Here is a 13595-nt window from a genome sequence, read left to right as displayed (position 1 = left end):
ACTGAGCAACGAAGGCTGGTAAGTGTCACTGTCACCTTGGACGTTTCTTTTCACATATTAGTTTTGACTTGATAAATTCATCCTCGTTCGTGTGCCCGATCACACAGCTGCATGTTTTATATTATCAGTTATATTTTCATCGGAAATTAGGTTCTAGTTATCAGTAAACTTACTTTACTGTTCAAGGATATGGAGGGTAAACATTTCATTCATAGATTACATATCTAAAATGCTAAGGTCTAATGCAAGTTTCAAAACAGCTGACATGAGAAAGGTATGTGTCATAAGCCTATAAAATAATAATTATTACCAGACCTGAGAGGCATAGACGAAATTCTTTCCATTGAGTACAAACATATAAATTGCAATTACAACTGTAAATATGCGTCCGCAGTATAGTAAAACATGTCGGAGAATATAGAGTATACTTAAAAAGGGCTTTAAAATAAGTAAACAAGTAAGCGGTGGTACACACAACAATTTTATACAATTATTTGCATTTTGTCAGTGACTTGTTCTTTACTTAACAATCGTTGCCTTGTTTTCAATCATCAGCATCAGCGTATTTTCCTCCTACTATTGTTATTTTATCCCCTCCTTCCGCAGTATCTAGAATAAAGATTTCCGAAGCTTATTGCAGAAGCGTGACGTCAGTGTTCACCCCTTCCGTCACAAATATTTGGCGGTTTTCCGAATAGTAGTGAATTAAGTAGAAAAAGGTAATTGAGAAATGGATGTCTCCACGGCGCAAGTGATGTATTATTACACGGCAATACATCATTACATACTTTTATTCTATATTTATTAAAATGAACGCAGTGACATCTGTGTGACTTCAGTATGTCATGTTTTACTATAACTTTGACACATCTTTGTATAACCCGTGGATGAGTTAAGCTTTTATTAGTGTAAATATTAGTGTATGAAACGTACAGTTCTCACGCAAATCAACATTACAGGAAAAGGGAAGGTTGATCGTTAACAGATAATACAGAGTAAGACCTAGTATCAAAAGATGTAATATTCATTCCAACACCCAAGGAGTCTTAAAATGTGAAAATATATAATGAAACATTTATATTTTCGAATTAACTCGCACACCACACATACACGCACGGATACACAGCACGCACCCACACACAAACACACACACACACACACACACACACACACACACACACACACACACACACACACACACACACACACACACACACACACATACATATATTATATATATATATAGACAGCATATATATACGTATATATAGACAGCATATATATTTATATATATATATAGACAGTATATATATATATATACATATATATATTGACAGTATATATATACACACATATATAGACAGTATATATGTGTATATGTATATATATATATATATATATATATATATATATATATATCTGTGTGTGTCTGTGAACGAGAGACCACCGCAAGCCACCAGATGTGAACGACACGTGAGATGGTCTAGGGCGGGTCAACGAAAGGGGTCTTAACTTGCCTGTTTATTGTTGAAAATAAATATGAGACCCCCTCACCCCAAGAGACCCCCGTGCCCCTGGGGTCGAGGATGAGGTTGGTGGAGCTGGACCTTCTGTGGCTTGGCCTGTCTGCCGTGCCTCCCTCCCTCTGTTTTAACGAACGTGCCCTTTTATGCGGCGGTTCCTTTCGAGGGCGGATGTTTACTTCCGTGCGGAAGGCCGGGCGGCTGCTGGGACAGAGGTGTGAAGTGTACTATCTGGTCTTGCTACGTATTGTTGATAAGATATATATATATATATATATACAGTATATATATATAGTTTTATATTATATATATGTATATATATACATTATATATAAATATATATGTATATGTATACATATATATATATGTATATGTATATATATATGTGTGTGTGTGTGTGTGTGTGTGCGTGTGTGCGCGCATGTATGTATGTATAGACATCCATAACGTGGCTGAAGAACTGACAGAAAGACCAGAAGTGGATGGGCTTCTTAATCCCGTCATAATCCAGGAAGCCGGAAAATCCATCAGGAAAATGAACAAAACATCCCGCCGAAGGTAAGCAATAGATCAAAGCCCTGAAACAAAACGGGGCCATGTGAACACGCTAGATCACGGAGAGAATATGGAGAAAGGAGAAAAAACAACAACAGGCGAATCCCTTAGGAGACGGAGACTGAAGCCCACTTTAGGGAGTCACCCTTGCCTTGGACCTCAGCCCTCGCCTCAATTTTACGGGGTCTATTCTTCTCCCCCTTTCTTTTTCCTTCTCTTCTTCATCCCCTTCTTCTGTTCTTATTGTTACCTCAGGAAAGTATATCATGGGTTGTTGACCGAGAGTAGGGTTATGTGACCCCCCATGGAACAGGTGTACTGCAGCCTATGGAAGAAAGAAGTGCCTGATCACCTAGTAGAAATCATACAAAACACGTAACCCCGAGCAACAGCAAATATCAAGGCACTCCTTGGCAAAACGCAAGACTCTGGAGGAAAAGTAGGCATGCACCAGGGGAGTGCTATGAGTCCTAGGGTGATCAGCGAAGAATGTCGTGGACCATTGCTGCAGTAGAAGCTGTTTGGTGAGAAGGACAATTGCAAACTGGATAAAAGAGTGGGAGAGAATCGTGAAAACGAGAAGCCCCCAAAATTTATGTACAGAAAACGGAAGTAATGACCGGAGGAAAGAGATACAATAAAAACAAAATGAAAGACACGGGAAGATCAGCACTAGATCAAGCAGACAACTAGGAACTAGGGAACTCGATGGAGACAAACAAGAGCAGCAAAAGGACTTTGAGAGACACAATCACAACGGAGTGGAGAGAGTATAGAGAAGTCACCAGAGTATTGTTTGACGGGAAGTTGCCCGCTAAGGACCAGTCTGTAAAACAGCTATTAGACCTAGATTACTGGTTGGGGGCGTAAGCGTGGATATTAAAAGGGGATGAAAATATTTTAAAGAGAACAGAGGCGAGATAGTATGGAGTTGTGAAAAAGAACAGAATATGAATAACCATGAAGAGAAGACCGCTGGAGCTACAGGTCGGTGGAAATTAGAGGAGGAGAAGACATAAGACGAGAGGTCGTATTAAGGACGATATGCAATATCTCAGTGTTGGAAAGAGAATGATCATTAGGGAGACAAAAATGGACAAAAGTCCATTCTGCCGTCTCCTTGGCAGCGAATGGACTGGCTGGGACTGGCTTTATGATATACCTCCTTACGTAGATATATCCGAACACGCGCGCACACACACACATACACACACACACACACACACACACACACACACACACACACACACACACACACACACACACACACACACATATACCGAATACACACAGGTGCAAATGATATAACCGACCGCCTAAGAGCATAGATCATCGAGAATTCGATTTAGAAAGATGGCAGGATCTTTCGTTCACTACCCACCTCTTTTTACATTGAATGAAGAGATGTCCATCTCACTGTTACCGCCCTCCTCTGCGTTGCCAACCGTCCCCACCCACGCTGAGGCTTATCACCGGATACTCTGCCGGCTTGCATTATCACTGATTACGTAAACCAGCCGCTTACTCGACACATGTGCAAATTAATAAATAAGTGTATATATGTATAGTTATTTAAATATACACACACACACACGTATGTGTGTGTGTGTGTGTGTGCGCGCGCACACACACAAACATAAGTGAATATATATATACATATTACATATATATACATATACATACATATATATATATACATATGCATATACATACACAGACACACATATATAAATATGTATATATATACATAAATATAAATATATTTACACACATATATATATATACAAATATACATATATGTGCATGTGTATATATATACACACACACACGTGTGTGTGTGTGTGTGTATTGCATATATGTATATATATATATATATATATATATGTGTGTGTGTGTGTGTGTTTGTGTGTATGTGTGTGCGCGTGTGCGTGTGTGTGTGTATATATGTATATATAAATATATATAATATATACACATCATACATTATATGGAAGGAATATACGTCAAAAACATGTACAGTATGTCGTCGGAGGCATATCAGCACCATGCTGGCAAATGTGATTAATACACGTAGGCAATTAAACCAATATGCGCAGTACTCCACACTTCCGTCTTCGCAACGTTATACAAGAGCACAACGCAGCAAAGTGCAGTTGTCAATTATACAGCACTTTCTCGTACGGGAAGGGAATGGAAAGGAAATACGAAATTGAGCATCTTTCATGACACGTGAGTACGCACAACACAGCTGTGAACGCAAGAGATGTTGTCTGCCTTCATTCACCATATATTCCCTTTTCGTGTGAGCCTTAAGAAGATCATATATATTGAATATGGCAAATCAATCCAGAACTATGTGTTGATACTAACTTGAATAAACAGATCCATGGAAGAAATTAACACTTATGTTCAATAATATAGAATATGGCAATGCCTGGCAACTCTCACACATAACGGACAGCACTGCATTATCTAGAGTATACTGATTAGAACACCCAGTAAAAAAAAGATCTGCTCGCGAAAGAAACAACTAGAACAGTTACCGCGGCATTAAGAAATTAGAAGGGTAACTAAAGGACTCGAGGTTGCCCTATATCTCCGTTGTTGAAGGGGGGACCATAAAACTTTATCTGAGGGAAAGAGAGAGAGAGGATGCCGGCGATCGGGGAGACTTGTGTAGAAAGAAAATTATTTGTCATTTCATCTTCAGCGGTCGAACTATGTAACGTTTCCTTCGATGTGTATGGCTGCAGTGGGAAATTGAATTAAGAGGCCAGTCCGCAGGGTATTTGCCGCACTTATATGCGGAACCAGGTAGAAAATAAAAGTGCAGGGTCGATATGCGAGGGGGGTTTGGGAGTCTTGAGGGAAAGTAGTGCCACATACTTATGGCATATGTAGGCTTATAGAACCGCCATTAATCAGTCCTACAGCCTTTTCTATCTTTCCACACCGTTAGTATTCTTAGAGTATCATGGGGCAAAGGAAAATACTGGATTGGGAAAGTTCTTTAATATACATCAGTATCCCCATTATATAGAAAGATTTTTTCCCGCAAACATGAGGGAGGGAATGGGGGACTTTCACCGCAGCCAGACGTACGAATGTTGGTCGATTTTTAAGTGTAAACACTATGTTGGGGATTTATATTGATCCCATGGTGTGTCATATGTTTATGCAGTACCCGAATGGGCCTATGTATTTCAATTGGATAAAAAAATCATCGCTTCTGTATCAAATGAAAGTTATGGCTTGAATCTTGGCGCCTTAATTAAATCAGCATTCTGATTGGCCGTCGCGCAGACATGGCAGCGGGCGAGCGGACCACTCAGAGCCGGGCTTTGAGTGGCGCTCGACCAATCAGCGCCCAGGAATCGCGAGCTATAACTCCGCCTGGCTCCCAAGTGTTGTTTGTGTGGACGCCTCGCCTCGCCAGGTTTTCTCTGTTGGAATTACGTCGGAAACTTCACCAAAATGAGGCGGAAGGGAAGGCCTAAAAAGCAGAAGGCTGGGAAAAGTAAGCGAGAGCACTGGTCGGAGTTGATGTGTGTCTTTATAAGGAGGATGGGCTCTTATTCCCCTGTATTTAAGGGAAATAGAGGAAGATTTAAGGGAGATGCAATGGCGTCGGGTGAAAACTTGACGGTTTGGGTCGAATGTCAAAATATTATGATGGCGAGAGGCTGCTCTTCGCCTTGATATGCGGAACATGGGGAAGGGTAAATGTAAGTAAGGTGTAGGTAATGAATGTAGAGCATATGAGTGCGATTTCATTGGAATAAGGCCTGCGTGGACTGGCATGTTAACAAGCCAGACTTTTCTCCAGCGATATTTAGGCCTATCTCGGGTCCCTGTGTTTTGAAAGACTGGGCATTGCAGGACGAAGGTGATTAAGTAATGCAACTTATTCTTTAGGCTTATTGAGTTTTACTGCGTTGTGCAAAGCTTTCCAAAAGTGACTTTTGGAATTGACACTTCAGTTGGTTAAAGATTTTTTGTATTTATTTTTTTTCGTTGCACCGTTTACTTGGCCTAGTTAGCGGTCTGTGAATCTGTATAAAACCTTATGATGTACAATGGGTGTGAGCATAAATACACATGTACTCAAGATTGTGTTGGAATTAGGATTGCAGTGGTTTAGAAAGTGTAATTAATGTTTTTGTTATGAAGTGGTCAGTCATTCTGAATTTGCAGGTATCGGGTAGTTATATTCACTTATGACATAATACCATATTATTTACATGATAGTTTAACTTTTGTACAACTTTTTAACTTGTGAAAGCAAATTAAGGTTGCTGGTGTCAAGGTTTATTATCAAATTAGATGTAGTCAAGAATGCTTTCAGTTTTGCATTTTTTTGAATGTGGCTTTCCAAAGAGGTCTTTTATTTGTAATTATATTGGCTTTAGTTTATTCAAATCCATTTCTAGTGATGGGAGAAAGAAAGCCTATAGATATAATTTAAACGGTCTCGGATCATGTCCTCTTCAGCTTCAGTTCTCGGGAAAAGAGCAAAAAGGTTCCATCATGTTTATTTGTGCAAGATATAGCTTGGATTGGGACTTTACTTGACACTAAATTGATTGGTACATTTAGAAGCTCTGCATTGCTAAAATATACGTGGTTGAGATCTATTACTTTTTGCCAGAGTGGTGAAAGTGTGAAGGCAAGTGTTGATATTTGTCTTTACAATATAAATGTATAAAGTGTTCCATAGCTAAAGGGAAAAGATCGCAGAAAGCACCATGCATGGCCCTAAGTCCACTTAGTGCTCCTGAGTTTCATCAATCCTTCCCTCAGGCAGTGCTCAAAAGTCATGGCAAGTAAACTTATTTGAAAGAAAGATGTGATGTGAAATTGAGGAATTAGTCTCTGGGGAGTGTATCAGTATTGTAGACTTATCTTTATTATATGTAATATATATAAATATATATATATTTTTTTTTTTTTTTTTTTGAGAGGGGGGTACTGCTTTGCAATGCAGATGCACTCACTAAAGATGGTAAGTCTGCATCTCTGTCACAATACTTAAAGTTCTTCACCTTGCTATGCAGAGCAAGTTAGAGCTGAAACTCAGGAGCAATGAGTGGACTCTGGCTGTGAGCTTGGCTTATTATTATTATTGATATTGTTATTGTTATCATCCTAAGTTTGACCAAGAAACAGATGCCATACATTACTCTATAGGACTTCTCACTTGCTAGGATTTAGGATAATTCTTCCCATTGTAGGTTTGTTATGGTGATCTTGTGCTGAAATAGGTTGTTCTGGAGTTCTGTTGCCTCTGTGACTGTTTTGTTCTTTAGGAGTGGAAAGTTGTTGATAACTACAAGGAAGACAACTGGTCGATACATATCCCCTTTGGTACTCAACGTGTAGTGGGCAACCAATCAGATGTCTCACTTCTGTATCCCGTTCTCTGCCCCTCTTGCAGAGAAAGAATTTTATGAAAAGCAGCAGTGAAGTTCTGCAGGCAAAATGATATAGGTGGGCCACATGTATATTGTGATCCACATTATTTAATGCCTTTGTAAAATCGGTCAGACACATTAGACATGTCTATTTGCAAACCATGAGGTGCAGGTTGCAATTGGCAAGTGGGTTGGAAGTTTGCTTGAGTTGAGGGGCAGATAGTTGGTGAATTGCTGCAAATTATTTGCTTATTGCATTTGAAAGTTAGCCTAGGTTATCGAGTGTTAGAAAAGGAAAGTTAAATAATCTGTTTGGCTTTAGTTGATGCTGCAATGCACTTGTTTATTTTGCTTTTTATTTGCAATAGCTCAGTGTATTTAAATTTAGCTTGTTTCATTTTCCCTTTTTATTGTGTAATTTTGTTTCTGATATTGCTCCATTTTGACCTGGGTTATATATGCAAGACTAATATCAGACTATTTGCCAACAATTGGGTAGATTTATGTAGGTAGAAGGTAGATCAGTTTCAAGACCATTCATTATAAACCTAAGAAACACAGCATCTAATAGTAGCTATCATGCTATCATCATACATTGCCACAGTAGTAGGTTTCAAAGAGGAATGCCCATTATACATGTGAACAACTTTGTCATGTCAGTTCAAAGCGTATCCTGCAGTGCTTCCCTGCAACTGTCCTTTGACACCATTAACCTTTTAACTGGTATCATTGAGGACATCCACACATGGCAATCAAAATTATATGTGGGGGGAAAAATTCTATGGAAATACATGGCCTCATATTTTGTTAAACTTATCAACAAAGCATTAAGTAATTATCTAGAATAAGACTGTATCAAGCAATGCTGTTTCTTCCAAGCATTTTACTTGAATATCTCTTCTATTATACTATTAAATGCTTGGATCCAGATGCTTCACTGCCCACACATGGCCCAAAATACAGGCATTAAGCTTACTTGAGTGGCCACTCTGGTTTATAGGCCAGGCGCACATGAACTCTCAGGAACGCACAAGACTCCATGTCTCCCCTATGCAATGCTATTTTCTCTTTTTCTACCTAAGTGTTTTTAGCTTTTTTGTCATTCTACAGTGTTTACATTTGTCATTTAACTCATTGCTGCCGGAGAAAATGCTATGCTCATTTTTTTATTTTTGTAAAATGTCTCTGTACATAGATGGCTCTGCTAGTGTTTAGCCACAAAGGAGTCAATTAGTAGATCTTGTGACCTTACCTGATTTCACCTTTCCTTGAATTGGCAGGAAAACCGTATTTTTTACTAGTGCTATGAATATTGATGGCGTTATTTTGTTATAAACATTAGTAACGTCAAAATAAGATAACGTAAAATATTTCCGTAAATCAATGGAAAGGGTGAATGGTTGAGACAGGCAGTACTTGTAATTGGCTCATTGTTGATTTAGTACAAGTGTAGCCATTTATATGTAAAAAAAATTAAACAAGTAAACTCAGTGGGCATGGCATGTACGTACATGCCATGCCCTTCGGCAATGGGTTAATTTGCTTTATCTAGATAGCAATAGACTGTTTTCTTTGCACAAACTCCATATCATCTCTAGAGGTAGTCTATAAGGCAGTGTAATAACAACAATAAGTAATATTTTATTATTATTGAGAGAGGGAGGGTTGGGGGGGTGGGGTTGTACAAGTTATTGAACCTAATGTCTGGGAGATCCATTAAATCCTTACCTGCCTCTCATTATTTGTTACCCACCAGCAGCCCCTTCCCAAGACTTTTAACAAACTATTCCAAGTTGAAACATTAGCTGTATGGCATTTTTACCTCTTACAGTACTAGAAACTAATATACTCAAGAAAGTTGTGATTGCATTGCATAGAAAGTTGTAGACAAGATGTAGGATGGGAAAGAAAAGGTGTTGGTATTGGTATTGGTTAGAGCTGATGCCATGATGTAGTATTGCTAAATACTAGAACACATTACTTGCATTAACCAAAGAAAATACCAGTAGATCTACTGCTTCTACTATGAATAATGATGATCATGGTATAAAAAAAAGAAAGAATCACAATAGTAGATTTCAGAATCAAAGTACAGAGCTCATGCTGAAAATTATAAGCACAAAAGACAACACTTTATACTTTAGGGTTGTTATCACTTTTATTCTGTCTGTAAATGTATTGTTAGTAGACAAATTATAAAGACCAGTTTATGTAGTATCCTGTAATTGTTTTGAGGAAAAGATGAGAAAGAACAGGAGGACTCATAGCTAATGAATTAAACAAAAGTGAAAGAATCCTGTACCATTTGAATATCAAAACAAAATTGAATGCTTTTTAGATTCTCTTCTTCATTTACCTCCCTCTCCTGTATTATTTGCTGAAACAGCCAGGCATTGGATTTCCAAGTCAAGAATTGACATATTCAGGGTGGGAACTAAAACCTTTTTGATTTTATCAGTGGTGAGGGGAAAGATTAATGGATACAAAGATTTGACCAGTGTAGAAAGGCTGTAACTGTGCAAAATTGTGTATTCACTTACCGTCACTGCAGGGTCAGTGACTTTTCTGTAATGTAATTATGTTTTTGAGTTGTAGGTTGCTTAAGGAAAGGGGGACCTTGAAACAAAAAGTGACAAGAAGAGAGGGATTAACATTTTCCTTAAGTTGATGCAGGAATTGTTTGAGAGGAAGACAGCTGTCATTAGTTTTTGTTGTCATATAGATGTTAACAAGCTTAAAGAATATCCATCATCTCATAATTTTATATTCATCATACTTGTTATGATGTGGTAGATATGATATTGTACATATTCTACTACTACAATTTTTAAAGGAAATTTAGAATCATATTCAGTAAATTACTTCTGTAAAATGTCAATTTTGGACAGAGAGATCACCTAAATAAAGCCTGAAAAAGACAATGCTATCCATGTTATTGAATTTTTGTATTTGTATGGGAGTTTCTGATTTCACAGGGTTTTTATAGAATTGTGTGTTGAATTGGAGTAAATCATATGTAGGGGGATGGGGGAGCATGTCCATGTGTGTAAATTTGTAGTTAGTTTATTCTTAAGCTCTGGAAAGCTGTTGCTGTAAGTCACTGTTATTTCTACCTCCATTAACACCACCTTATGAAATCACTAGATATTACTGTAAGATGTGCATTGATTGGTAAGATTATTATTATTATTATTATTATTATTAGATTTGTGGCATTTGAGCAAGAGTTGCAATTAACAACTTTAAATTGAATTTTGCAGATCCTGGGAGGAGGGTTGGAAGACCTCGGAAAAATGTGGAGCCTGATGCACCTACTCCAAGGGGGCGAGCTCCTAAAAGGGCCCGGGTTGACAGGGATGACAGTCCTGCAACAGTGAAGAAAGAGAAGAATGTTTCATCAGTATTGGTGGTGGATGATGGGATGTCGGAAGGCCTTCACATGACTACCAGCCAAGTTTCAGCCTTGAGTGCCTTGGTAGCATGTCGAGAGTGTGGAGAGTCAGTGAGAATAGGGGTCAGGCCAACAACAAAGGGCATGATTTCAGAGTTCACTGTGTCTTGCACAGTCTGTGAGGATAGCAAATCAACAAACACACCCAACCTGATTCGTGAACGGAAAAGAAAACGAGAAAAGAAGGATGCAATTCTTCAGAAAACAGAAAACATAAATTATGCACATGTTGCAGCATTTTTAGACAATGGCCTTGGATACAGTGGCCTGCGTCACTACTGCAAGTATTTCAATGCCAGATGCCTTAACGAGGCCACATTTATTGTTTATGCAAGACAGGTCATAAATGACGTTGTTACAGATACAGAAGACAGCTTGCTATTTTCTGTTGGCATTGTCAGAGAAGTTTTTAAGAGCCATCTAGAAACAGATGGCTTAATTGATCTTACAGTTGCCTTTACAACCACGTATCACCAGTGGGGTAGTGATTTCTGCCTTGTAGCTGGGGCAGTTATTGAACTGACCACAGGCCTTGTATTGGACTATGATGTGGCCAATATGTATTGTCATGTATGCAAGATAAATGCAAAAAAAATAGTATCCATGTCCCCAGCAGAAATGACAGAGTGGTTCAACAAGCATCAAGATACCTGTGAAATACGAGAATGGTGTGATGAGTTAGATCACGATGCAGAGGAAGGAGTAAGAGAGATTGAACCCAAGTACTTAGAATGCTTCATCGCCAAGAAAATATGGTCAAGATCTATTGAAAAGTATGGTTTCCGGTATACCACACTCATCCATGAAAGTGATGAGAAGATTCATGAAGAGTTGTCAAAGGCTGCTGTGTATGGTGATGTACCCATTTTGATTGACAGTACCTCTTCATGCTTTAGCAGAAGGAAGAGTGAACATGCTCGGACATCCTTCCAAACCAAATTAAAAGCAAAGTGCCCTAGAGAGAGAGTACAGACCAAAGATAGAATCATGTATGTTTATGCTATGTCCATTCCGGAGTACAACAAATTTGCTATATCATCTAATTTTAAGCTAAGGCAACTGGTAAAAGAAATGGAAAATGCTGCAGAAGAACCAAGTATGATACTTGGCCAGCCTGTGGAAGATCTAGAGGAAGAAATGTCTGAAATCAAAGCCATGAAGTTAGAGCAGGCAAATGGACAGGGTGGAAATGCAAATGAAACTGGGGAGGGATATGAAGATGAAGAAGAAGAAATGGAAGAGGAAGGAGTTGAGCAGGAAGAAATGGGAGGTCAAGAGGGGGAGGAAATGGAAGGTGAGGAAGATGAAGAACTTGAGGCTCAGGACGAGGAGGAGGAAGAGGAGGAATTAGAAGGCCAGGAAGAAGAAGGCTTAGAGGAACAAGAGGAAGGGGAGGATATTGAGGGACAAGAGGAAGAGGAACTAGAAAGTCAGGAAGAGGAAGGAAATCAAGAAGAAATTAGCATTCAAGAAAAGGGGGAAGTAAAAGTTGGAAGGCTAATAAAACAAGAGAAAGTTGAAGGGGCCATGAAGATGGCCCAGGAAAAGGCGACTACCGGATCAGCTGGGGAGTTAAAGAAAGTCCCAGAAAAAACGGTATCAGTGAGTGAAGGTGTAGGCAAAGAGAGCAAGAGTGGGGAGAGTAGTGCCACCAGTAAACAGAGTGAATCAAAATGATATGTAATGCCCTATGTACATATCCCAAGATTTATCCCATGCCAAGATTTTGCACAGTTATGATGTATAGAAATCTTTATGAGGGCACTTCCATTTGGACATGCAAGTTTATTTTGGGGTTGACACATGAAGAAGCTAGTGCTGCCCAGAGTTCTCAAATGCACATCATCTCCTTGGGTGATGACAATAAGCAGTTTCATTTTATAGATAGACTAGTGTTATTCACTTTTCATTTGAAATCTTTTTATGTAAGTTATTTTTTATGCATACTCGTGTTAGTTTAAACTCCTATATTCATATCAAATGGTTAAATCTTCATTCACAGATGTGAAAGCAGAAAAAAAAACATTCCTGAATACAGAACCTTTCACATATGATTGGTTAAGGAAACTGTGCAGTGAAGTTGTACTGCATGGATGTCCTTTGGCTGTGCTAATTGAGCTAATCATTGCCAATCCCAAGAGTTGGATGATATAACTATTTGCTGATACAAATTGCTGTCATATTATTTATAGTTACGGACAGACCAGTAGTAAAAAGTATTTGACATATATCTTATTAAATAAAGATTTGCCTTTTAAAAGGCGTCTGTGGTATTTTTGTATCAGTAGATAGTAGAAGTGGGCAAATGTGTAATCCACATTTTCAGTATAGATTTATAACAATAATTGTTATTTAGGTCAATAAGGCAAGCAGTTATCGAACACTTGGTGCATATGCATCACTGCAGTCATTCAGTAATCACTACTTGTACACCAATAAATTATGTTTTAGTAGAATAAAAGTTTCTTAAGATTTTTTTCCTTCATTATCCTCTCCCTCACTTAAATTACCATCTTTCACTTCATAGTTCTTTATTCTGTTATATGTTACAAATATGTTTCAAACTGTAATTTTAATAAACACTCATCCAAAAGTGAATATTACATGTTTACTACTATATAAAAGAGGAAAACGGAAGTAGCAGGGGAAAAAAAA

At 38.4% G+C, this 13595-nt stretch overlaps 1 protein-coding gene across 1 annotated transcript; it reads left to right on the top strand.

The window, feature by feature from the left end:
- Positions 1-5446: 5446 nt before the first annotated feature.
- Positions 5447-13412, top strand: LOC125029579. Its single transcript, XM_047619551.1, has 2 exons — positions 5447-5595; positions 10750-13412. Exons 1-2 carry the CDS (start codon positions 5553-5555, stop codon positions 12615-12617), a joined length of 1911 nt encoding a protein of 636 aa, XP_047475507.1. The 5' UTR covers positions 5447-5552; the 3' UTR covers positions 12618-13412.
- Positions 13413-13595: the final 183 nt, after the last annotated feature.

The sequence above is a fragment of the Penaeus chinensis genome, chromosome 10 (genome assembly GCF_019202785.1).
Source record: "Penaeus chinensis breed Huanghai No. 1 chromosome 10, ASM1920278v2, whole genome shotgun sequence".
NCBI lineage: Eukaryota > Metazoa > Arthropoda > Malacostraca > Decapoda > Penaeidae > Penaeus > Penaeus chinensis.
The sequence above is the reverse complement of the archived record's forward strand: the minus strand, read 5'-3'. Positions and strand labels throughout refer to the sequence as shown.

Excerpts from the sequence above, each read along its gene's own strand:
- LOC125029579 (XM_047619551.1), top strand. The coding sequence starts at position 5,553 with ATGAGGCGGAAGGGAAGGCCTAAAAAGCAGAAGGCTGGGAAAA. Across the intron at positions 5,596-10,749 it reads AAAGCAGAAGGCTGGGAAAA|ATCCTGGGAGGAGGGTTGGA; the intron begins GTAAGCGAGAGC and ends TGAATTTTGCAG.